This window comes from Tiliqua scincoides, chromosome 1, assembly GCF_035046505.1.
Source record: "Tiliqua scincoides isolate rTilSci1 chromosome 1, rTilSci1.hap2, whole genome shotgun sequence".
Classification (NCBI taxonomy): Eukaryota; Metazoa; Chordata; class Lepidosauria; order Squamata; family Scincidae; genus Tiliqua; species Tiliqua scincoides.
In genome coordinates this window covers 223,249,601-223,275,587 of record NC_089821.1, presented here as the reverse complement: position 1 = coordinate 223,275,587, position 25,987 = coordinate 223,249,601, and the positions used below count along the sequence as shown (strand labels likewise).

Below are 25,987 nucleotides of genomic sequence, written 5' to 3'. Positions count from 1 at the left end.
TGATCATTAGTATTTAGCAACAACGAATGGAGTCTGTAATAGTGTCTTCTGAAGGCCATTCAATAAGTTTGTGCGGAAGATGGGTTTTCAGTGGCAGTATCCTCAGTCTTTATTCAAAGCTCTTTACTGGAATGTATTGATAGACAAAATTGACTCATTCTAATAATCTGAAACAAATGTTTTATTATTAACATAAAATCATAATGCCTTTTTAGGATGAGCGGTTTCCCAAAGGTACTGGACTGGAAGCAGGGACTCGCATCCAGTCTGTGCTTTGCTTGCCAATTGTTACTGCAATTGGTGACTTGATTGGCATCCTGGAGCTGTATCGGCACTGGGGCAATGATACTTTCCATCTCAGTCATCAAGAGGTAAAACCTAAATGATGCAGTGAACTTTTAAATGCTTTTGAGAAGGTGTCTACTACTTGCATAGCAATGGCTCAGATTTGCTTTTTATAAACAAATTTTGCTTTTTATAACTACATGTTGTACACAGATGTAGGTGATGAAGCCCTGTTAAAAAAAAACACACACACACACACACACTGCAAGACAGTGATTTGGAGCAAAGGCTTGTATTCCTGTGTAAATAGTCCTTTTTCTGCCGACTGTGTTTCTATTCATGATTGCTTCCCATAGCTGCTTCTCCCCACTTAGGGTTTCAGTTACATGTTTCCCTTGTAAATATACATATGATATCCCATATGGGAATAAAGGTAGCTGGAGTGTGTATTTTAAGAGTGAAGATGGCCAGTGTGGGGAAAAAGTACCCTGTTTCCACCACCTTTCTTCTTAAAATCAAAGGCTCTGAAGGCTGCTTGTCATAGCTTTAAAAAAATCAGGACTTTATTATGCACATTTATTTGTATGTGACCTGTGGTTTGCCCCCAGACTGAGCTTATAGCAGCTTAAATTCCAGTTGCAATAAGATGCATATGTTTATTGATAGGTTGATAATTTTCACAAATTTATCAGTTTTCATTTGCTAATTCTAGATTATGTGATATTATCATTGGGCAAGATTAGTTGGATCATAAATTGGTTAATAAAATCCAGAAAGACTCTTTGTTCTCAAATCATTTCAGTGACCATTAACCTGAATATGAAAGAATTCAGGTCATGAATCTTCCCTTGGCAATCTAAAGGGGAAAGATCAGCATTAAAGCTAAACAAAGGGCTCCTTCCTTTTCCTTCTTGACCAACCCTTGGCTGTATATGGCTTGTGTTTCAGGACCTGGGGGTACAACGGATTAGCTGGATAGCCTGGGTCTGCTTTTTTAAAGTAATGATTGATGTGCTTCAGTGCATGGTCACCTGTGTACGTGTGTGAGAAGACCAGCTGATGCAGAGGGAAGGACTTTATCCTCTGTTTTTATAAGTTTTGATTTTACTTTGGCCAGCCCTTACAGAAAAAATACTAATTTATCTTTCATGTAGTCTTCATATATTGCCCATAAAGTGGCAAACTCAATGGGAGTCTTGTATTTAATGATCTTAAAATGCAGTATGTAATATTAACAGATATTTTAACAGCCATGGTGACTAAATGAGAAAACACATCATTATTATGATGTTAATTCCTGCATGACAGAACCATTTTAATAATGTAGTTAATGTAATATTTAAACCCCAGTTATCCTGAGTGCATGACCCAGGAAGGAACCCTGAGTACAGCTCTTTTTTTTTTGTAGGGTAATTAATAAGTTATTGCAAGTGACTTTGACATCTTTCAAGGAACAAGGATTTTCTATCATGTTTCAGGTTGCAACTGCCAATCTTGCTTGGGCTTCAGTAGCAATACACCAAGTAGAAGTAAGTCTCTGAATTAACTCTTAGTTTTGTTTTTTGTTTTAAAGAAAAGCAGTTAAGTAATTCTAAGGATATAAAACATCAGATGTCAAAAGTTGAAGAGAGTATAATCATGGTGTATTTCAGTAATTGCATATACTTCTGCACCATTCTCAGTAACTTCTTGTTTATGCCACAGCAAGCGATCTTTTAGGTCCTGGATTGATTTGTTCACTTAAAGTCTCCTGTCCCAAAAGGTCAGTGTGTACCAGAGTAAACAACTGTGCCCTCTAAATTATTGGTGTGTGGAATTCTCTCTGGCACAGTTTGCTTTTGGCTTGAGTGAAATGAGTTATTTCAGTAATTCTATTTTATCTTGAGCTCAATTCATATCAAGCTCCATCTTACGCCTAATGTTGTTCCTGTGTCTTCCTTGCCCCTATTGGCAACCCCTTCTTTTCCCTTTCCAATGGGAAAGTAGTGTGGAGGGCTTGCAGCAGGGATTCTTTTAGCCCTAGTAGCTGCCTGTGAGTATATATAGATGCTTAGCATCTACTGTTGTGCACATTCTTGGACTTCTAGGAAACTGGAAATGTAGTCACTATGTTACCTGACGGCACTGCTGAGGACTGCATTTCTCATAGTCTCTGCCATATATGTGCATCTGCTTTGCATATTCCTGGCAGTGTCTAGGGCCTAAATGAGTCCCCCTATTAGCTCTCCACCTTCACCATGAAATTTGGATCATGGACAGAAATGACTTACAATACTGTAGAGGCAGCCAAAATGAGTGCATGTCAGACTGGACCTGAACTATAGAAACGTACTTTTCCAACCTCTTCTTTTCAAGGCCAGCCCTCACTATTAAAAACATAGAAATACTGTATTGCAATATACTGCAATCTTTAGAGTTTGGATCACAGGAGTGGTGTTAAGAGTTGGCCAGGTCAGGCACTGATCAAGGGTGTATACCCATCAGAGGGTCCTCCTGGCCAAGCTGACCCCTGAATCCTCAGTACCAGTGGAATCTTCAGTACTAGTGGAAGTACCCAGTTTTCAAATAGAGGGTGGGTACGGGTGGCATGGGGGGAGTCCAGTACAGGGCTTTTCCTTGGGGCCTCTGGCAACCTGGTACTGGCATTGGGCTTAAACATGTCTTTAGGTCTCTCCCACTGAATCAGTGGGATTAAAAAAACTCAAATGGACCCCATCCCTAATAAATATCTCCCCTCTCACTTAGGGACATTAGATACTCCTTACTCATAGCTGCAACACTTCATTGACTCAATTTTCTACACAGCTGCTGCTGCTAGGATGATGATGAATATTATTTAGTGTTTGACAAAAAAAGTTCACAAAATTGTTTACTTGACTAAATAAATGGATCTCTGCCTCTAAAGTGCTCATATTAAAGAAAAAACTGCAGAAGAAACACCAGCAAACAGTCACTAAAAAGGACATTGTGCTTAAGTGTGTGAATTGGGACCATTGCTTTTTACCTGCTAAATATAAGCAGAGCACCATTTTTAAGAAGATCCTTTTTGCCCAGTTAGCAAGAGTGAATATTCCCACTCATGGGGAGGATATTTATATAAATTCTCGAGCTGACTCTTTTAAATCTCAACCAGGAAGAGAAGGGGGTGCACGTGCTTGTACACACCCTTGCATGCACACACACAGGGTTCTTAAGTACTACCCTTTCACAACGATCTCCAGACAACTGTTTATTTTCTAGGCCCAACAACACAGGTGGGTCTGGCTCAAATGAGGCATGGACTGGGCAATGGTGGTAGATCTGGGCCTGTCTTGCTTCGCCTTCCTTATGTCCCCTAAAGAAACAACACAAAGCAGGTAGGTATTTTTGGGCAAAGGAAGTTGATAGAAGATGACATAACTCACATCTTAGCCGTGGTTGCTATATAGATGAGAGCATTGGAATAAAGCTTTCTAGACATATTTGTAGAATCGGCTGTGAGCCCCTGTTCTGGTGTTACAAGCATGGTCATGTTCCACATGATGGAGGGGAAAGACTGCTGACAAACACCCTATCCCATGCTGTCATACTTCTGAATTCCCACTCCCGCTCTACCTCTGGAAGTCATCCGACACCTGATCAAAGCTTATGTCACATGGATATGCCATATCCTCTATAAACTTGATTAGAAAGTTTTTCTCCAATTCATACCTTCATATGATAGGTTTTTGCATTTAGAATTTATATCGAAAGGCGTATCCAAATGTAGTAAACTCTTTGAACTCACTGAATGAGAAGTGTTTTTAGAGCTTAAAGTAGTAATTATCTGGCTTGGCATATCTGCATTTATGCAATAAGTGATCTGAAATTGAAATACAACAAGCACATAGCTTCTTTTGGTTACATTTTTGTGTAATAAACTATATGTCAATTTGTTTTTTATTAGTAAGCAGACTGGATGGATAACATTATGTTCTATTGAGTTACATTGAGTTACATTGATTCTCAAATTCGACTTAAATAAGCAATAGTGTTTCCATTATTTCCATCAGGTATGCAGGGGGCTAGCTAAACAGACCGAGCTGAATGACTTCTTGCTTGATGTATCAAGGTAAGCGAAGCATCCAGCTCCATCTCAGTAGCAGTATCATGTGGATTTTTCTTACTTAATTGATACATGCTTATTTCTCTCTAACTGTATTTACTTATTTCTCTGGAAATGTGTTTAAAACTATCTGTTATTAGAGTTGTATAATGCAAGCAGTGAAACGGGTGACTGTATTCAAGAAATACAAATACGATAAGCCAATTTGCCAGGTTACTATATACAGGTTGGTCCTCCTTATTTTCAGGTTCAGGACCTGTGGACTTGACCCAATGAAGGTCAGGAGGGCCTCACTGTATCTCTCAGATGCGACCAGAAGAGTCTTCCAGTTGCTTCAAGAGGGTGGGGTTCTGAGGCATGAAGAGGCCACACCTCAGAAAGCCTGCCGGAGCCTTCTGGTTTTTTGCTCCCTGCATCTCAGAACACCTTCAGATGTGACTGGAAAGCACTTCTAGTCACTTCCAGAAGTCCTTTGATGATGACAATCCTTGGATTTGCATACCCTGGGGGGGTCTTTGAGTGAATTCCCCACAGATAACAAGGGCCAACTGTAATATTAAGCCTCTTACTAGTATTTGTTGTGTTGTATCTGGCCTCCCAACCCAGAAGTAACTGGCAATAAAGTCATCACCAGTTACTTGCAGTGGTACTTTGAATAGCTTGACCATGTGAAGTGTTACGGTGGAGGACAATGTTGAGAAATACTGAGTTAGAGGAAAAATTGAAATCAACGTTGCTGACATCATTGCATCAACAAATTGATTTAGGCTTCAATCCTATGCCCGCTTGTCTAGGAGTAACTTCCATTGAACTTGATGGTGCTTACTTCTGAGCAAACATATATAGGCTTGTTCTGTTAGTAACTGTATTCTATGAAATTGTGTTAAAATAAGCCTAGCATACAAAAGTATCTTACAAAATTGTGAAGATATCTAAAGCAGTGAAGAAGGAATATCTAAATTGTGAAGATATCTAAAGCAGTTTCATCAGCAAAAGAAGACCTTGGTTTACAGGAGTGAAACGTTAAAGGGATTTGAGTCTTGCTTTTGACTATCGCCCTTTCTCAAATGGGTTCACAGAACTACTTTAAAGCTTCATGGAATTCAAGGAGCAATATCCAAAATGGTATGATGTGGTAGCTAAAGTTTTCAGTTTTGACAAGTGGGACAAATCCCTGCTCGGCCATGAAGCTCACTGAGTGACCTTGCACAAGACTTTAATTCTCAGTCTGATCTGCCTCATGGGATGGTTGTAAGCAGGACTTTTTTTCTAATGGAACGCACCGGAACGGTGTTCCGGCACCTTTTTAATGCACCTTTTTGATGGGCTTCCCCCGCAACAAGCAGCCGCCGCGCTCAGTTCCGCCTCCCAGCCCGGTGCCTCCCTCCCTCCCTCCCCTCGAAAGCGCAGCCACTGAACAAGGGTCCCCCCAGCCTGCCCAGCCCAGCACAACCCCCCCATAGGGCTCCTCTTCTCCCCCCACCCCATCCTTTCCTAGGCAAGCTTCCTCCTGCACCAGGCAACTCTGGCTGACAAGTACGAGGGCGCAGTGAGCCCCGTTGACTCTAGTGGGACTGACTTCTGAGGAGACAGGCAGAGGAGGGGCTCTGAGGCTGCAGTCCTCTCCACACTTTCCTGGGAGGAAGCCCCACTGCTTCTACTGGGACTGACTTCTGAGGAGACAGCCATAGGCTTTGGCTCTGAGGCTGCAGTCCTCTCCACACTTTCCTGGGAGGAAGCCCTATTGACTCTAATGGGACTGACTTCTGAGTAGACAGGCACAGGATTGGATGCTAAGGCTGCCATCCTATCTACAGTAAGCCCCATTCATTAAAGTGGACTTCTGAGTAGACATGCATAGGATTGGGCTCTTAGGCTGCAATCCTAGGCACTTTCCTGGGAGTAAGCTCCATTGACTAGACCGAGACTTACTTCAGAGTAGACATACCTAGGATTGGGTTCTTAATCCTGGCAGAGATATATATCTGCAGCTGTTTTCACATGCTAAGGGCAGGTGAAAAGGGATTCTACGTGTGTACAACGTGCTGTCCAGCCTTGCCAGAAATCCTCCTCATCCTTCCCCCACAAGCATGCCCTCCGCCAGCCAGCATTTGCAGCTCCTCTCCAGCAATGCACAGCAGCTGCTCAGGGCAACATACAATTGCATGCCAAGCACCTTTCCAAAGACACAGAGTATTCTGATACCTGAATTAAACCATATTTAATCTAAATTGTGTTCATTGGTCACTAAAAATAAGATCAGGTCATTGTGATGGTAAAATCTAAAGATAATTTTATTAATAAGAGCATTCTCTCTTCTTCTGCAGAACATATTTTGATAACATAGTTGCTATAGATTCTCTACTTGAACATATCATGGTAAGGTATACTTTTATTAACATTTCAATATTGCATTAAACTTTTCAGTTTTTCTTGGGGGAAAAAAAGGGAAGACAGGTGGGCTCTTTTATCTGTAGGTTTGGAACCTGCATTTGACTCACTGCAGGCTCCAAACCTGCAGTGAAGGGTCCCACCTGACCTCCAAGGTGTGACCAGAAGCACCTTCCAATCATGTCCGGGAGACCTTCTGAGGCCCAGGGAGGACATGTATGACCTCTCTGGGCCTTAGAATACCTCTGAATGCAACCGGAAGGCACTTCTAGTCACATCTGGAGATCCTCTGTAATCCAGATCCACAGATACACTCCACGAGTTTCAGTATCCTCAGGGGTCTGGGAACAAAGGGCCTACTGGATATGTTTCTTTTTCAAATATGAGCATATCATGGCATATTTCACTCATATAAAATGCATAATCATCAGCTTATCCTGAAATAAGAATATTATTTGTGTAGTGCTATAGCAAAATAAGCTGGGTTGCTGCTAGGCTCTTTTGCATTCCCATTGGGAGAATTGCAGAAGCGTGAAACTTCAGGTCAGTTCAGTGTTGTAAAATCTTATAAAACAACATAATAAAATCACAAACACAGCAGCAAAAACATTAAAATCATATCAACCACATAACAACACTAAAACCAGCTTTCAAACATGCTGGAATGCTTACACAAATTTTAAAAAATATATTTGCACGATACTGAAAAGACATCAACAATTGGTGCCAGGTATGCTTCTCTGGGCAGTGTATTCCATGTCCATGGACCATTCCATGTCCTGAACCATAGCTGAGAAGGTCCTCTTTAGTCACCACATATCTAATTCTCAAGTGGTGGAGAGACCCAAAATTATCATCTGAGTAGGTGTCATCTGAGTAGGTGCTTCAGTTCAGATCCCTTAATGAGTTCACCCAAAGGTTTCATGTAGATATTATACAACATGGGAGACAGAATTAAACCCTGTGGGACTTGTAGCAAAGGTGCCACATAGTCAAGCAGAAGCCTCCCAGCACTACCTTCTAGAATTGGCCATTCATACTGGAGCAGAATCACTAAAGTATGATGCCCCCATCTCCCAACAAAACAACCATCCAGAAAGATGTCATGATTGGACAATATCAGAAGCTCCAGCAGTATAAACAGAGTCAGATTGCTCCTGGCATAAACCATCCATTGGGGTGATAAAGATAGTATCTGTGCTGAAAACAGACCCAAAACCAGATAATGAGTCTCATCAAAAGTTCCTGGAGTTGCGTGACAATCACCCACTCAGACACCTTACCCAAAAACAGATACATCTGACAAGCCAATAGTCATTTACAAACCTTGAGGTCCAAGGAGAATTTCTTTAAGATGTGTCTCACATTTCTTTCAAGGTGGCCAGGGTCTTGCCTAACAGGCATCAATTACCTTCTGCATGGAGTTGGTCAGTTGGCTCCTGTCAGATGTTATACGATGAAGTGCAAGGGTTAAGCAAGCATGTGGTCAGCAGCACCCCACCAAGCACCTTATCATCATCCTCAGCATCCAGTAACTGAAATTCATCCAACAAAATAAGAGCAGATAGTTCATTTGGATACATCTATACATCATTCTGAAGATTTGGTAGTGTCTGGTTTGAAGCAGGGACCAGAGATTTCATCTTCAAAGTGTTTAGTAAATAAAATCACAGCAGGCAGCTGTGAGGGCTCTTTCACATCATGCTGCAGGCCAAGGTGGAGCAGACCATGAATTATTTGGAGCAACTCCATTGGATAGTACTTCAAGGATACAGTAGTGGCAAAGTATTGTTTCTTTGCCTCCATCCCTTTTAAGTAGGCTCAGTAGTGAACTCTTAACCTGTGTTTGGTCAGATTTGCTGTTAGTTTTTTGGTTCCAGCAGTCTCTATGTCATCACACTCCCAATTTAGAGAGAGAACAGAAGAGAGTACTTAGGAGTTGTCTGAAAACTGAGGGCTATATCCTATCCAAATTTCTAGCACTGATGTAGCTGTGCCAATGGGGCAGGCGCTGCATCCTGCTGTGGGGGGAAAGTCATGGAGGCCTCTTCAAGTTAAGGAAATGTTTGTTCGCTTACCTCGGGGCTGCACTGAGGATGCATCAGCACTGGAAAGTTGGATAGGATTGGGCCCCAAGTCATCTCCATATCCCACTGAGTTGCATCATACTACTTTAAAACTCCCTGTGGAGCTCTTAAGAATTCATTCTCCAGGGCATACAATCTTAATAGGCCCACTACCATCACTGTAAGTTCAAGGGCCCAATCCAACTTATTATTAACATTATTAACAGTATTTATATACCGCTTTTCAACTAAAAGTTCACAAAGCGGTTTACAGAGAAAAATCAAATAATTAAATGGCTCCCTGTCCCAAAAGGGCTCACAATCTAAAAAGATGCAAATGAATACCAGCAGACAGCCACTAGAACAGACAGTGCTGGGGTGAGGTGGGCCAGTTACTCTCCCCCTGCTAAAAAAAAGGAGCACCCATTTGAAAAAGTGCCTCTTACCCAATTAGCAGGGGTTAATTAGCAGGGGTTAACTTCAGCACCAATGCAGCCCTGAGGTAAGGGAATGAATGTTCCCTTTTCTTGATTAAGCCTTTATAACTGCTACCACCCCCAATGCAGGATGCAGCAAATGCAATTTTGGCATTTTGCATCAGCACTGGAAAATTGGATAGGATTGGACCCTAAACCTCATCAGGAAGGGATGCTGCTACATGTATTGGTGTGTGGCATGCTGCAGTGTCAGTCTTTGTTTCATGCTGTTGCGTATGATATTTGCTTATGACATGTATCTGATGTTACATTTATGCATAGTGTCTTGTGTTTGTGCTGTATATTGCAGTATTTGCGTGTGATGTGCTGCTGTATTCTATGCACGTTTACATGTGGTGAACTGCAGTTTTTATGTGGCATGCTGTGGTATGTGTGGCATGAAGTTTCATGTCTTTGTGCATGTATGTGTGAGAAAGGAGGTGCTGTGATTTCACTTGATTGCAGTCAGTTTGTGATTAAAGATGCAATTACTAATAATAATGTTAATAATTATAATGTTATAATTAATAATAATGTTAATAATAATAATAGTTAATAATTACAGGGTTTTGTAAGGTATTTTGTTTCAGTCACTCCCCACTCCCCAGCTAAGCAAGAATGAACTACATTGTATGCTTAGTATACTTTTTGAACTTCTGGACAAACCATGTTAAAACAGGAATGATTAAACAAAAACTACGATATTATTAGTAATATCACTCAAATGGCCTACATTAGATCTGATTAAAAATAAAGCCATGGTGAAGTTAAATTCCATCACTACTATCCTCCAAGAACTTCAGTGCATTTTGTTTTTCAAAAAATAAGAACATTTTTAGATCAAAAGCCCCCTTGGTTAACCTCCATGCACCCATACCTTCTCTTAAACTATCAACTCCAATCTTCTTCTTCTGCAGGTTGGAGGAATACTAAAACTCAGGACACTATAGAGACCACTTTGATTAATCCTATCTTTGTTCTTTGACTCTAGATATATGCAAAAAACCTGGTGAATGCAGACCGCTGTGCACTATTCCAGGTGGACCACAAGAACAAAGAGCTGTATTCAGACCTATTTGACATTGGGGAGGAAAAGGAAGGGAAGCCTGTCTTCAGGAAGACAAAAGAAATAAGGTAAGTGAACTATTCTTAAGAGCAAATATTGTTACCCGGTTTCGCTGCATATTAGTAGATACTTTGACAATTCTTGTCACTCAGTTGGTATAGTTCCCACTAAGATCTGCCTCCAGAAGATAACATTTTGGGAAAGAAATTACTACAGTATGACCACAGCTGAAAATATCAGTTTCTAGAGATGGTTTTTTTAGAAAACGTGTGTGGGACTTTCCAGTGTTGCTCCAAGGCAAATAAAGATCATAGTATTGAAGTAAATTCTGTTTTTTTAGTTTGTCAGATATTGGAATTTGTTTGCTAAATGTTAGTCTTGAGGTGAAATGTTTGGACAAAGATGTAATGACTATAATGAACAACTCAAAGGTGATTGTGGGACACTTTTGCCAATAGATATAGAATCCTTTATTGGCATATAGAACAAACAAATCTACACTTTTGCTGATATTTAAACTCCATGAACCATCTCTTGGCTACCACAATTTTCCCCTCTTTTCCCTTAACTCAGTTGTAGGCCAGTTGTTCTGTCTTACGCCGCAGCTGTGCAAACCAGAGAAAAAGCTTATGGTCTGAGGGCAGTGGTTTTCAAACTGGGACGTTGGAACACCCCAGCCTTAAGGCCCTTGCCTTTGCCCCCTTAAGGGGCTGGGGCAGTGAGGAGGCAGGGAGTTGACAGCGATGCAATCCACAGGATCGTGTCGCTAATGGGGCTGCGGGGACTGGGATGCACACAACAGTCCCTGCAGCAGCCCGCGAGCATCTGCAGGGCTCCCCAGGTCACAAAAGTGAAAGTGGAGCGATCACACTCCACTTCTGGTTTTGCAGAGGTGGAGCATGATCACTCCACTTCCACTTTTAGAAGCCTGACAAGCCCTGCAGACGCTTGCACAGGGCTTCCTGCACCCCAGGACAGCTGCTGCAAGAGCTGGTGAGTGCATCCCAGTCCCCGTAGCCCCATTAGCGACACGATCCTGGGGATTGCGTTGCTACCTCCTCCCGCCCCCACCAAGACTTACTGCGGTTCAAACCCTGAGAGTTTGAAAACCACTGGTCTGAGGGCCTTACATAGACTGTCCCTGAAGTAAGCCATATGAGGAGATGATTTGGTCGAAACTTTCACTGCGTATGTGTAGTTTAGCATCTGCTCTGATAGAATTAGTCTGCGCAGCTGTATCTATTTTAGAATTTCAACCTTGAAGTGCTTCCGAGATCATTACCTTTAGCCAAAATACACAAGGAAGTGGCAGTCCCATGTGTTTAAATGTAGATTTCTCTCAATTGCTTGTAAAATGGGAGTTAGAGTATAGTCTTTAAAGTGCAACAGTTGTGCGCAGACAGGTGCTGAATGCTTCCCCCTTTGCATTATCACAGTCTAGCTGAGGGAAGTGGGGAGAGAACATAAGAACAGCCCCACTGGATCAGGCCATAGGCCCATCTAGTCCAGCTTCCTGTATCTCACAGCGGCCCACCAAATGCCCCAGGGAGCACACCAGATATCAAGAGACCTTATCCTGGTTCCCTCCCTTGCATCTGGCATTCTGACATAGCCCATTTCTAAATTCAGGAGGTTGCACATACACATCATGGCTTGTAACCCATAATGGATTTTTCCTCCAGAAACTTGTCCAATCCCCTTTTAAAGGCATCCAGGCCAGATGCCGTCACCATATCCTGCAGCAAGGAGTTCCACAGACCGACCACACGCTGAGTAAAGAAATATTTTCTTTTGTCTGTCCTAACCCTCCGAACACTCAATTTTAGTGGATGTCCCCTGGTTCTGGTGTTATGTGAGAGTGTAAAGAGCATTTCTCTATCCACTTTCTCCTTCCCATGCATAATTTTGTATGTCTCAATCATGTCCCCCCTCAGGCGTCTCTTTTCTAGGCTGAAGAGGCCCAAACGCCGTAGCCTTTTCTCATAAGGAAAGTGCCCCAGCCCAGTAATCATCTTAGTTGCTCTCTTTTGCACCTTTTCCATTTCCACTATATACTTTTTGAGATGTGGCGACCAGAACTGGATGCAATACTCCAGGTGTGGCCTTACCATCGATTTGTACAGCGGCATTATAATATTAGCCGTTTTCTTCTCAATACCTTTTCTAATGATCCCAAGCATTGAATTGGCCTTCTTTACTGCTGCCGCACATTGAGTCAACGCTTTCATCGAGTTGTCCAGCATTACCCCAAGATCTCTCTCCTGATCTGTCACAGACAGCTCAGAACCCATTAGCCTATATGTGAAGTTTTGATTTTTTGCTCCAATGTGCATGACTTTACACTTACTGACATTGAAATGCGTCTGCCATTTTGCTGCCCATTCTGCCAGTCTGGAGAGATCTTTCTGGAGCTCCTCACAATCACGTCTGGTCTTCACCACTCGGAAAAGTTTGGTGTCGTCTGCAAACTTAGCCACCTCACTGCTCTTCCCTGTCTCCAGGTCATTTATGAAGAGGTTGAAAAGCACCGGTCCCAGGACAGATCCTTGGGGCACACTACTTTTCACCTCTCTCCATTGTGAAAATTGCCTGTTGACACCCACTCTCTGTTTCCTGGTCTTCAACCAGGTCTCAATCCAGGAGAGGACCTGCCCTCTAATCCCCTGACTGTGGAGTTTTTTCAGTAGCCTTTGGTGAGGGACCGTGTCAAACGCCTTCTGAAAGTCCAGCTATATAATGTCTACGGGTTTTCCCGCATCCACATGCCTGTTGACCTTTTCAAAGAATTCTAAAAGGTTGGTGAGGCAAGACTTACCCTTACAGAAGCCATGCTGACTCTCCCTCAGCAAGGCCTGTTTGTCTATGTGTTTTGAGATCCTATCTTTGATGAGGCATTCCACCATCTTACCCGGTATAGATGTTAGGTTGACCGGCCTATAGTTTCCCGGGTCCCCCCTCTTTCCCTTTTTAAAGATTAGTATGACATTTGCTATCCTCCAATCCTCTGGCACCGTGGCGTTTTGAGGGACAAGTTGCATATTTTAGTCAGTTGATCAGCAACTTCATTCTTTAATTCCTTAATAACTCTTGGGTGGATGCCATCCAGGCCCAGTTACTTATTGATCTTTAGTTTATCAATGAGGTCTGAAACATCTTCTCTTTCAACCTCTATCTCACTTAATTCCTTGGTCAGGAGGGGCTGTTCGGGCAGCGGTATCTGCCCGAGGTCTTCTGCTGTGAAGACAGATGCAAAGAACTAATTTAATTTCTCTGCCATCTCTAAGTCTCCTTTTATCTCCCCTTTCCTTCCCTCACCATCCAGAGGACCAACTGCTTTTCTGGCGGGTTTAGTATCACTTGCCTGGGCTTCTCTTTGATGCTTTATATAGCACCCCCTTTTCAATTTTACATGTGATGAGAATTGCCAACATCACACACAGTTTAGACTTCAAATTTGGAACTCCAGTTTGTGCCAGTAACCAAGAAAGTACTTTGCCTGTCTCATTTGACGAAAAGCCTGCACCCTGTTTTCAAATTCAGACGTTCCAACCCTCACTCATTCCCTTGTAGGTAAGATTGTGCAAGATGCGCAATGCTTAAATTTCATCTCACATAATTTTCCATGTACAGTTTCCATTCTAGTATAGCATATATGTGTATTTTTCCTCCATAGAAAAATATTCAGCCTGAATCAGTCTACAGTTAACCATTCTGAATGAAAAGCAAGATGCTGTTTGGTTCTGAACACTCTTACTTACAAGTAAAAACCATTGAGTTCATTGGACTCCCTAGGAAGTACCCTCAAAATTGTACTCTTAAACTGCAATCCTATGCATATCTACCTGGAAGTAAGTCCCATTGAATACAGTGGGAATTGCTTCTGAGTAGACATACATGGGTTGCACAGTTAAACTTACCTGTGTTTTATAGTAGGTGAAAGAGAATATAACAAGCAACTCATCATTATCCCACTTCATTTTAGTGTATTTCTTTGGAAATAAGCTAATGTATTCCCATATACTCAAGCACCTGTCAATCTCATCTACATTTCTTCAATTCCTCTGAACAGCTCTGATCCCCAAGTGACCTCACAGATAAGGTGAGGAGATTATCTGCGCTTGATTTATTTGCAGAAATTGCTCGCCTTATAGGCAAATATCTACAGTAGTTACTGCCAAACAACGACTGTCTCGTTCCTCCTTGTGGCTGAAGGAGAAAGGGAGTGTGAAATTGCATACTTGTTCCCAGAAACACTGATAACAAGAAGGTGCTCTGCTTTGCAGCTGCGTGCAAAACAGTGGTGGTAGTCACAGACGCAGGAGCAGATATGGGAATAACAAAAGCTGTCATTATAAGAGTCTATTCAAATACTAGATTCTTGTTTGGAAAATTGATCTTTGAAGAAAGGAAGGCATTCAGGAGGACATTCAATATCACTGGAGATGTCCCCTCCCATCTAGTCAAGAGGCAGAACCAGGTGCTGAATGACTACATGAGAGGACTACATGAGAGGGGTTTTCATCCTCTTCACAGTGACACAGACCAAATTCTTCTTGCAGCTATGGAGATAGCATCCTGATTGAAGAATGGAGGAGCAAGGCAGTGGAGGGTAGGGTGGTCTTCCACTTACACAGCTTGCATCCATTCAGCCAAATTATTAGCTGACTCCTTACTGTCTTTCATAATTTCTCCCCATGATATTAATTGCATTCATGTGCAGTAGTCTAGTATATAATCTTATCGGTAATGACCTTTGAAGGTTTGTCATCACAAGCTATTCATTCCCGCCCCCGCCCCCCCCCCCCCAATAGGCAGGAAGTCATTCAGTATTGGGTAAGTTCCCAACTCCTGGAAGACAGAACTAAAGCAATTGTCTGGGATGAGTTGTTTTTCTGCCTTGAAACATTATTTTAATATGTGCATTTCTCTTTATATTATATACAGATTTTCTATTGAAAAAGGAATTGCTGGTCAGGTAGCAAGAACAGGTGAAGTTCTCAACATTCCTGATGCCTATGCAGATCCACGTTTTAACAGGTAAGAATTGTTTTAGCTAGGACTGCAAAGCAAAAAAGTGAATATTGTAATTTCTGTTATTGTATTATACCAGTGGTTCCTAAACTATTTTGACTGTTGGCTGTCTTGGTCCACTGGGCCATTAGCTGCAACTCTCCATTAGGGATACAATCCTATACATTATATAGGGCAATGGGTTTTTCAAGAAGATTCCACAGCTCTCTAGGTTGGCTTCCATGGTTCTCCAGGCAGCCACAGGTCACAGTTTAAGAACCACAGGGTTATACTAATGTGATTTTGGACTGATGACTTTTCAGTGCAGTTTATATTTTTAGAAAATGACTGAAATTTATCTAACTGGTTGAATTGTTGCTCCTTAAGCATCACAGCTAGACATAACATTGTCTAGAAAATAGAACTATTGTTCTTCACAGCCCAATAATAACATAGTAATTCTTATAAGTGGAATGTTCAGGAGAAATTTGTAGTTCTACATTAAAATGGTTTTTATCAGTTGAAGAGCCCTCTCTTTAACTGTTTCTATGAGTTTACTTGGTTACTTGAAAATAAAAAAGATACCAGCACGTTGCTGAATATTAGAATTTGCATATTTCATATGATTTTATATGTGCAGTTCTTTGTAATATGTACCTAATGAAACAAGTATGCCCATCGGCTTTGAGCCCAGGTACATTGCATCTGACTCCTGTTTTAGTGTTAGACTCCTCAGTTGATCCTTGTCTCTTTCTTTTGAATCCTTATCTGTCCAATGAGTTCAGGTATTTAGGCAGAAACAATTCCCCACATGAAAAAAGCAATTTATTTGTTTCACCATATTGGAATCTCTTATCTGCATTCATTCAGCAGTTTTTTATGCCTGCGGCATCCCTGCAAGCCATCCCTGCAAACTGGGGCAGCTTTGCCTGCACATTCCCATTCTGAAACTTTGAATCGTTTGGAGAGCTAGAGTAGCATAGCAGCGAAGTGTATGTGTTAATCTGGAGATCCCTGTTTCAAATCTTGCTTCTGCCATTAACTCACTAGGAGGCCTCTGGCAAACCAGAGTTTTGACTTCACAGAGATGTCATAATGATTACAACACAATATGTATGAAGTTCAAAGAATTTGAACACTCTAAAAGTGATATATCTATGCTAAGTGCTATTCTTAGTCTCATGTTAAAGCTTATGGAATGAAGCTCTTTTGATTGATTTTCTTCCTTTTTTCCCCCCTTCGACTTTCCAGAGAGGTGGATCTCTACACAGGGTACACCACTAGAAACATTTTATGCATGCCTATTGTGAGCCGAGGAAGTGTAATAGGCGTTGTACAGATGGTGAACAAACTAAGTGGAAGTGCCTTCTCTAAAACGGATGAGAACAACTTTAAAATGTTTGCAGTCTTTTGTGCTTTAGCCTTACACTGTGCAAACGTAAGTGTTACTCTGCAAAGGGCGCAATCCTAACCTTGCATTAGGACCCTAGGAGGGTTGCAAACATGCCGTAAAGCACGTTTGCGCCTCCTTGGGAGCAAGCTGTGCCAGCACATGGAGGTGAGCTGCATCTAGCCTCAGTGGCGGCTTGTGGAGCAAGCCTTATGTTGGCCAAGCTAGGCCGACGCAAGGCTCTGGGGTGGGCGAGGAGGAGGCGGGCAGGAGGTGTTCTGGGACAGGGGAAGGGTGGGTGGAGGGCAGTCCCGTGGGCAGGTGGGTGGGGAGCAGGAGGTGGGGCTGGGATCTGGCTGTTATGTCGGATCCCAACCAGCTCCTCAGGAGGTGGCACAAGTCTGAGGAGACCCATGGGGCGGCTTGCCCAGGGGTAAGGGGAAGAGTTTCCCCTTGCCTCCGACTGAGCCACTTTTGGAGCCCTATCTCACACTGGATACAGCACAAACCTCCTGGCCTGCCTGTTCCTGCTCAAGATAGGATTGTGCTGCATGATAGCAAAGTGAAGCAAAACAAAATCAATTCATTTTGAAAATATTTTATTACTATTAATCATTAACATTCCTATTAGCCACTTGGGATGTTTTCATTTTGCAAGTATTTTAATGTGTTTAACCAAGCTAGTTGTAATAATTGACAAGAATAACTCTTATGTATGTAAATGACAAAAATTAATTTTGTGTCTTCAGTGAAACTGTAAGATTCAATCCTATACCCACTTTCATGGAAGCAGTCACCACTGAACACAATGGAACTTCTGAGTAGACATACATAGGCTTGTGCTCTGTATGGTTATATTTTTGATTAAAATTAGAAAAGTGTTTCTAGTCCTCCCAGAAGAGCACCTTCAAATGATAGTTGTTCATACATGTCAGTTTTTAGCTTAAGAAAAAAAAATGTATTACCTTGGTGAAAATAGCTGCCTTAAATAAAACTATATTTTATTTTAGATGTACCACAAAATTCGGCATTCAGAATGTATTTACCGTGTAACTATGGAGAAACTTTCTTATCACAGTGTTTGTACAGAAGAAGAATGGCAAAAGCTCATGGACTGCACACTCCCATCACACCTCTGCAAAGAAATTGAACTGTAAGTTTTTATGCAATCTATTTTTGTCATAGAAATAAATTATTCCTCACAACCCCTGCCAATGTAGGAGTTGCAGTTTATCAAAGAATCATTAAAGTCATATGACCTACCTTACTCATTCCACTTCTTTCTCTGTAAGAGTTGATTCACACAATAGGTTTGCTAGTCACATTGTCACTTCTTATGAATTATTTCAGTATGACTGGATGCTTGGGGAAACGGGAATGGATTAGGGCACTCAACTGAATTGTAGTACCACATGCCTTTAAGAGCCTCACTTCATTTCCCCGAGTTACTTTCCTAATAATCTTCTTCACTTTTCCTCCAGTGTAAGTATTCTGTGGTTTTATTTGTAGCCCAGACATGAAATCAGGGGGAGGGGGGAGGAGAAGCTTTTCAAAGATATCCACTGTCAAACATTGGCAATGAGCAGAAGCCTTTCAACACCATATATTAGAGAATCAACTCTCTTTGTAAAAGTGTACTGTGTCCTCAACTCCAATCTATATGTGATTATGAAGGATACGATTGTGATATTACATTCAAAAGCCACTGAATGATCCAGTAAAATTAGTGCTTTCTCTGTATCTCCCCTGGAGAAGATCATCACCAGATTCACCAAAGCAATTTCAGTTCCCAAACCAGGCTCAAAACTAGTTTGAAATGGATCAAGACAATTCTGTCTTTCAGGGAAGTGTAGAGTTGTGCTATCACTATGCTCAAAAACAAAAGAGTTCAGACCAACTGATAGTGAGAAAGATCATATGAAACCAGGGTCAGCCTAACCATGAGGCTGATGGAAGCATTTGCTTCGAATGGTGAATTTTGGGGAACAATTGAAAGATGTTCTGCATCCTGTGTCTGCCTGCTTCCCCCTCCAGCCCACCACCCACTAGGCTGCTTCGGTAGGCTCTTCAGTCTTCTTCTTGCTCACTGAGAGTCAGTTGGAAGAAGATCAGAGCAGTGACAGCCAGTCTCTTCCTCCAGAACCATGGCTGCAAGTTATTGCAAGTTATTGCAGTGGCAGAGCTGCAAGAAGCAGCAGTAAACAGTAAGCAATCAGAGAAACATAGCTCAACTCTTCCTCCTTGTCTTTCTTGCCCATGCAGAAGGTCTGATGGTTATGGAGGAAATACCCCTTCCCCCCCAAAAAACATACTTCCTCTTACTTCCTGCTTTTCTGCTAGGTCCTGTTGAAGCTAACAGGATGAGCTTCAACAGAACCAGACGGCGCAAGCAGGAAAAGGCGATTCTGGAGCTGAAAGTAAGTGGAAAGGGAGGGCCCTAGATCACCACATCTTGTTGTACTATCCACCTGGGTGCTTCTCTAAGCACCTGGGTGGGCAATAAAGAGGCACCTATAGCAAAAAAAGATGTCTTATTTTTAAAACAGGGGTGCATACTTGTGGGGTAGTGGACCTGGTGTATTTGACGCAGCTGAAATGCTCTGGCTGCTCCGATATGGAACCTGAAAGGTTTTCTTCAGGAATGTTTTCACAACTGCCTTCTCCAAGGCAGCTTCTCCCTTTCCTAATGAAGTATTCACCACTGTAAACACAACTGACTACCCTCCTTGGTTAGCTTTTATTAGCCAAGATAGATAGCATACAACTGCATACCTTCAAGCGTCATGTCAATAGGCACTACCTCAAATAGCCCTGCAACTACAGTGTGGATGCAGTGGTGGCAGAGAAGTAATTTATTTTCAGTTCCATCACTGCCACAGAGTAAAGCTTTAAAAAGGGGCTCATCCAGTTATCCTGAATCTTCCTTCACTTCTGTTCTTGCCATCATCCCACTTGCTTTTTCTTTAGCCTGTTCTCTAGTGTATCAGGGAGTTGCAGTTTCTAATTAAGAAGGAGGGCAGTAGGAGCAACAACAACAGTATTTATATACCAATTTTCAACGGAAAGTTTACAAAGTGGTTTACAGAGAAAATCAAACAACTAATGGCTCCCTGTCCCAAAAGAGCTCACAATCTAAAAAGATGCAAAAGAAAACTAGCAGACAGCCACTAGAAAAGACACTGCTGGGGTGAGGAGGGCAAGTTACTCTCCCCTTGCTAAAAAGAGGAGCACCCACTTGAAAAAGTGCCTCTTACCCAGTTAGCAGGGGTTAGCAATCATGTATATGAGTGGCAGGCAAGTCACGAATGAGATCTACTGGATTTCTTGGTGATTTGCAATATTTTGGCAAAGTTTTCTGATAAATAATTTAGCAAGTAGCAAGTAAAATTACAAGGAAAAAAATCTATACTCTGACTGGCTTTGTGCTAATTGTTTATCTTGTATCTTCAGTGATCCGAATCTGTAAAATATGATTGTGAATTGTTTATCTTTAACCAAGTCTTTGTGCAGCTCTGCTGGCTAGTTTTAGAGTTTTATCTTAGAAACTTTTACCCATAGTAACTAATTCAGACACAGATTTATACTTGAGTGTTTAGGTTATGCCAATTTATGGTTCATGAGATACATCAAATAATTGACTGCTCCAAGTCACCATCTGTCTCCCTGCCCCCAACTTCTAGCCCAAATTTTGCACCCAGGTCCAGTTAGTGGACATCAGGGTTCTAGTAAAAAAAAAAAACTAGGTAGATTTTGCAAGCCTGAAGTCTGCCAGCCCCAGTATAAACTGCTTAGGTCAGTGGTTCTCAAATTGGTGGGTCGCGACCCACCAGTTCGTGTAAAGGTTCCCCCGTCCCTTTAAGGGGCAGGGGAAGGGAAGAGGCAGGGAAGCGATCCCCAGGATTGCATCCATTTGGGGGGACGGAGGGGGTGCTTGTGACTTACTTTCAGAAGGCAGCAGGCTGCAGAAGGTGCGGGGAGCCCTGCGCAGCCCTGCACAGCGCTCCCCAAGGCTTGGAACTTTCCCTGAAAGTGGGCGCAAAGCACTTTTATTTTGCAGGAGGCGCTTTGTGTCTCTTTCAGTGAAAGTTCCAAGCTCTGGGGAGCGCTGTGCAGGGCTTCGCAGGGCTCCCCGCACCTCCTGCAGCCTGCTGTAGCCCTGCCTTCTGAAAGTAGGTCACAAGCACCCTGCCTCACCCCCCCCTGAGCAGCGCGATCCTGGGGGTCGTGTTGCTGCCCTTGCCCCTTCCCCATAAAGACTTACTGAGGGAGTAAAGCTCCCTCAAAGTTTGAGAATCACTGGCTTAGGTCATTGCCATGTTCCTGAATTTGCACAGAATTTCAACAGAGGTGCTGGATGTGTCAGAAGGAAAATCTGAAAATGTTGCCAGGAAAATTTTTCTTAGCCCTGAAGAGGTTAAAAGTCTCTGCCATTCTAACTCTCATTAGGTAGTGATCTGTCCATGACAAAGGAACCATTGATCCCTCCCCTACTCTGAGACTGTTGGAATGTCATATCAAGTGTATGACCATATGTGTAATTTGAAACTGGATAGTCACCATGGTTGTCATGATGGTACGGATTCATTTAATCATTTGTATAAACAGAACAACTACTTCCAGATGTAACATATCTGCTGTGCAATACAATGTTTCCAATGCACCCATGTATTTTAATGAATTCAGTGAAAGGGAAATAAAACACCTGCTGCAAGCAGGTATGATGCAGGGGCAATTAATAATAAAAAGGCTAGCAACTCTGTCATTCTGAACTTCAACATGAGATTATGAATAGTGACTTCAAAAGCATATATCTTTGCCATATAAAATGCAATATAATACAATATAAAATGCTTGGATTATTTTATTTTGCTTTACAAAGTTCATTACCAGTCAGGCAGTGATTAAATTTGTCATAATCAAGAAGTCATTATCATCTTTCTTTATTCTACAAATAGGCATGTCCTTCTTTGTGGTTTCTGTGCAGACATACAAAATTCTGTGCATGCACAGAACCTACCTTGGAAGCTTCCCAAGCTTTTTCTGCATTCTGTCCCATGGTTCAGTGGGTGAACCCCATGCAAAGTCGTGTGCTTCAAGTACAGGAACAACACGTAACCTCCTTGAACCTTTACAACTGCCACTGAGACAGCAGTGTGTAGAAACACTCTGTCCCTCATCCCTTGGAAAACAAAACCAGTCTTTATTTCTTCAATAACTTGTGTGTTCGTGTGTGCATGTGTTAGTCTTGCAAAACACTAACCTTCATTATTAGTTAATAAATCCCAGCTTGTCATATGGTAAGCAGGGTCAGTTTTTAAAAGAGTTGCTGCTGTGTGGCAAAGCTCTAATCCACAGACAGCCACAAGAACTGTGCTCGGGCGAGAGACGTGAACTCCTGTACCCATTGGAAGTTCTTCAGGCAGATTAGGAAGAACCAGGAACTCTTCCTCTCATCTGCCTGGTGGGAGATTACCCACATCCTGATGTACTGTGTCATTGCCACCTGCCATGATACCTCCTTCTCCAGTCTTCACAGATATCAGTACTAGTTCCAGTATCCATCATGATGCTGCAATTGACAGTGGCACTGCCTCTATTTCTGATGGTTTATGTCAGCTCTGCCTTTACTTTTGCCAGAAGAACAGCCCCGGTTCTCATCTCTTTGGAGTTGGTGGTACAACAAGACTTGGAGCCAGAAACATCTAACTCGCTGTTGCTTCTCTAAGCTTTCACTACACCTTGAGGTGGAGACCGAGAAGGCACATTCTCCCATGAATGACCTGGACACAGATAATGCAAATATTATTAGGATGGCATTTTCTCTCAATATCAATGTCCAGTAGAACACGTGACCCTGTTTATAATTTTGTACTGGGAGATGTCTTCAACCTAGTGCTGCTGTCCCTCCTCAAACTAGTAAAAAAAAAAGTATGCAAGAAAATGTTTTCAGTGACAGGTGTAGCAGACTCTTCCCTATTAGTTCATTTTACCACCATCTTTGCCTTCCATGCAGCAGACAACAATACCCTTATCTTCTCACACCTTCTAGTCAGAAGGTTCTTCAAGGGGCTATCCAACATGCACCTTCAGATCAAATCTCTGTTATAGTTATGTTTCTGTTACAGAGTTTGCCTTTGTCCAGTGGACAAGCTCATGGGCAAGTGGCTTGAATGAATGTCTATGGAGACTGGATATTGCCAGTCTAAGATGGATTCAGCAATCCACATCAACCAGAACCTGATGCTGTTGATCTTCTTTAAAAGCCCAGCTTCAATCACATTAGATGTTAAGTGTTCTCTTTCTTTATAGATAGAACTGTACCATTCTGGGCAGACAATAGGCAGGGTTCCTGTTAAGGCAGAAATATTTCCACCCAGTATTTGGTCCACTGGGTAACCAAGTTTGATTCTCTGGCTTACTGACAAGCAAAGGATTTTCCTAACTGCTTAAGAGCTCACTATCACAGTGGTTGCCTCCTCTGCTACTAGTTTGAGAGATGTACTGCTCATAGAGCTCTATAGAGAAACAACGTGGTCAACACCGTCAGTATTCATCAAGTGCTGTGCCTTGTCATGAGGTCAAGAGCCAATTACCTTTGGATGGGCTGTGCTATAGAATATCTGAAGTGGCAAATGAACAATTTGTTTCCAGTGTCATAGAGACTGGTACCATCAAAAGTATGAGTGATAAAGTGAGGAATTTCAAGAACTTCCTGGCAGAAACACATAGATTTGATTCTAAAAGAGCGGAAAATTGTGAATAAGAACAATGAGAACATGACTGATATGGGTATGGAGCAAGCAATTTTTAAATTATACTGTTGTTTCTTTCCTGGAAATTTGCCGTGGACCTGCACCCAATAGCTCAAGGACTGGCACTTTGAGTAGCACTGCTGTAGAATATCATCTCATAATTGACATGTACCCATCTTAAGACAAGGGGGTAAAATGAGCTAATCTTCACTGCGTGTGTGACTGCACAGAGCCTATTAAGAAGTTACATGCTTACATGTAACTATCATTCTTCAAGTGTCTTCTGTGCAGATTTATGACCCATCTGACCATCCCCTCTGCAGGTCTGGTTTCAAATTCTAAGACTGGCTGCATCAGTTGGACTTCTCTATAAATAGATATTTTGAACTGGGGGTGATCCTCAAAGAAACAGGGATTGGGCATTCTTCTTGTCCTTGAGGCTTGCAATCCTTCGTGGGGATCTCCCAATCAAGCTCAAGAGCAGGACTCTCAACAAAACTATGGAAGTTTCCAGGGTCAGCTTTGTGCATGCTCAGAACTCAACTACACATGTCTGCACAGAAGACTACTTGAAGAACTATAGCTACAGGTAAGCAATCTGTCTTTTCCAAAGAGTTGTCTCTCATATCCCACAGTGTAATTTTTCAAAAATTTGGGAAGTTGCTACAAGTTTTTGCTTGTATATCTTGCTTCTTAGGTTGTTCCACAAGGGTGTTCATATATTAGGAGGTATATTAGGTATTTGTATATATTAGGTATTTGTGTTTAGGAGGTAGACCCTTCAAAGTTCTGGCAATTAGTTCTGGCAACCCTTGCTGTTTATGATCAGTTGAGAACTGCAAGAGAATGCTCACCTGGATTTAAATGGCATCCTCATAGTAAAAGGCATGAATGGAACAAAACTGAAAACTGTATTTGTAAGGATGGTGGGTATTGTTCTGGGCCAAATATGATGATGGGTGAAAGAGAGGTGACTCAGTGGAAAGATGGGAAGCATTCAGGGAGGATAACAAAACGTAGATCAGAGTCTGCTCCCTCCCCCATCAATCTTATAGTATTCACTTGTGTGTGTAGATTGGGGGAACATGACACAGAAAAGAAAGAATAAAATATAGGCACACCGTGTCATTGGTATTCAAGACAGTATAGGGAGTGTTAATTGATCTGGCCCTTCGAGTTCTTAAGTGAATTGTTGCTTCTGCTGAAGACAGTATCTAAAATATTTTGCAAAATGACTTTGGGTAGTATCCTGAGAAAGGGAAGTGGCAAGAATTTGACCTGAATCAAGTAAATATCAGCATTTTATTGATTGATGGAATTGGAGTTAATTTGTAACATGAGATTCTAGAGCACAAAGCTTTTACCTATATGTATTCATAAGAATTAGTGTACTCCCAGGTGTCTGATTCTATTAATTGTATACTTTCTTTGTAATAGATTCCACTTTGATATCACTCCTTATGAAGATTTGTGGCCGGCCATTTTTATCCGTATGATCCATCAATGTTGTGGGGCAGGCTGGTATGAATCCATTATTTTATATCTATAGCTTTAATTTTTATTATAATCATTGTTTCATTTTATTATAGTGAAATAACTTGTCTGTATGAAACACTAATTTATGATCCTTGTTTCTTTTAAAAGTAACTTTCTTTTTATGCAGTAGTGACAATTCATACAAGATAATTCATCCAGTGCAAATAAATGATCGTTGCATTGATATATTTTCCATTTTTAGGGCTATTGACTATAGCTAGCAGAACCAAAGTATCTGCTTTAGCTCTTGATCCAATCTTTGTTAGCTGCTCACAGATTTTTTACTACAAAGTATATAGAAGTATCTCTAGAATCTAGTGCCAGTGAGGATAGGGGAAATAGCTCTGCAGCTTGAACATCTCAATGCTGTTTATGCTAGAGGATTAAAGAAATCATATTTTCTCAAAGGGGAATGAAATCTAAAGATAGTCAGAGAAAAAGAGATTGCAGAGAGATAGTGAACCCAAAGGCCTTGACATTCTGATTATGTTCCTGTATCTTAATGCTGCAGTTGTCCTTACTTCCTTGCATATCTTGAGCAGCATATTGAATATGTGCAGCTAGGAATTCTTGCTCATGTTGCATGTGTTCAAAGTGCCAGGAGGACAAGAGGCTGCAAGGCTGGAGTAGCTGCTTTAGAAACAGGATGCTGAACTAATAAGCCTTTGGCCTTTTCCAGCTGAACTCTTATGTGTCTCAGTGACATAGGACTTCATGGAAAATAAGATTTTACAGTTATCAGCTTTGATCCCATCAAAAAAGTAGAGACTATCATGGTGCTGTCCTGATGATGAACTTTTCACATATAGATCCGTTTCTTTCACATGCTGTAAAAGAGGGAGAATTTACAGGACATCTGATTTACAGGACTTGTAACTATCTCATGCTGTAGATTATCTTGTAAAGACACTCCCTGGTTTACATAAACTTC

General features: G+C 41.7%; 1 protein-coding gene across 1 annotated transcript in view; it reads left to right on the top strand.

Annotated features, from left to right (window-relative positions):
- PDE10A (phosphodiesterase 10A) overlaps window positions 1-25,987 on the top strand; it is a 147,073-nt gene that overhangs the window by 94,311 nt on the left and 26,775 nt on the right. The window contains exons 7-15 of the mRNA XM_066611361.1: window positions 216-371; window positions 1,764-1,814; window positions 4,317-4,375; window positions 6,697-6,748; window positions 10,294-10,436; window positions 15,313-15,405; window positions 16,630-16,816; window positions 17,779-17,921; window positions 24,958-25,041. Coding sequence (XP_066467458.1) covers window positions 216-371; window positions 1,764-1,814; window positions 4,317-4,375; window positions 6,697-6,748; window positions 10,294-10,436; window positions 15,313-15,405; window positions 16,630-16,816; window positions 17,779-17,921; window positions 24,958-25,041 — 968 coding nt within the window. The remainder of the gene's footprint in view (window positions 1-215; window positions 372-1,763; window positions 1,815-4,316; window positions 4,376-6,696; window positions 6,749-10,293; window positions 10,437-15,312; window positions 15,406-16,629; window positions 16,817-17,778; window positions 17,922-24,957; window positions 25,042-25,987) is intronic.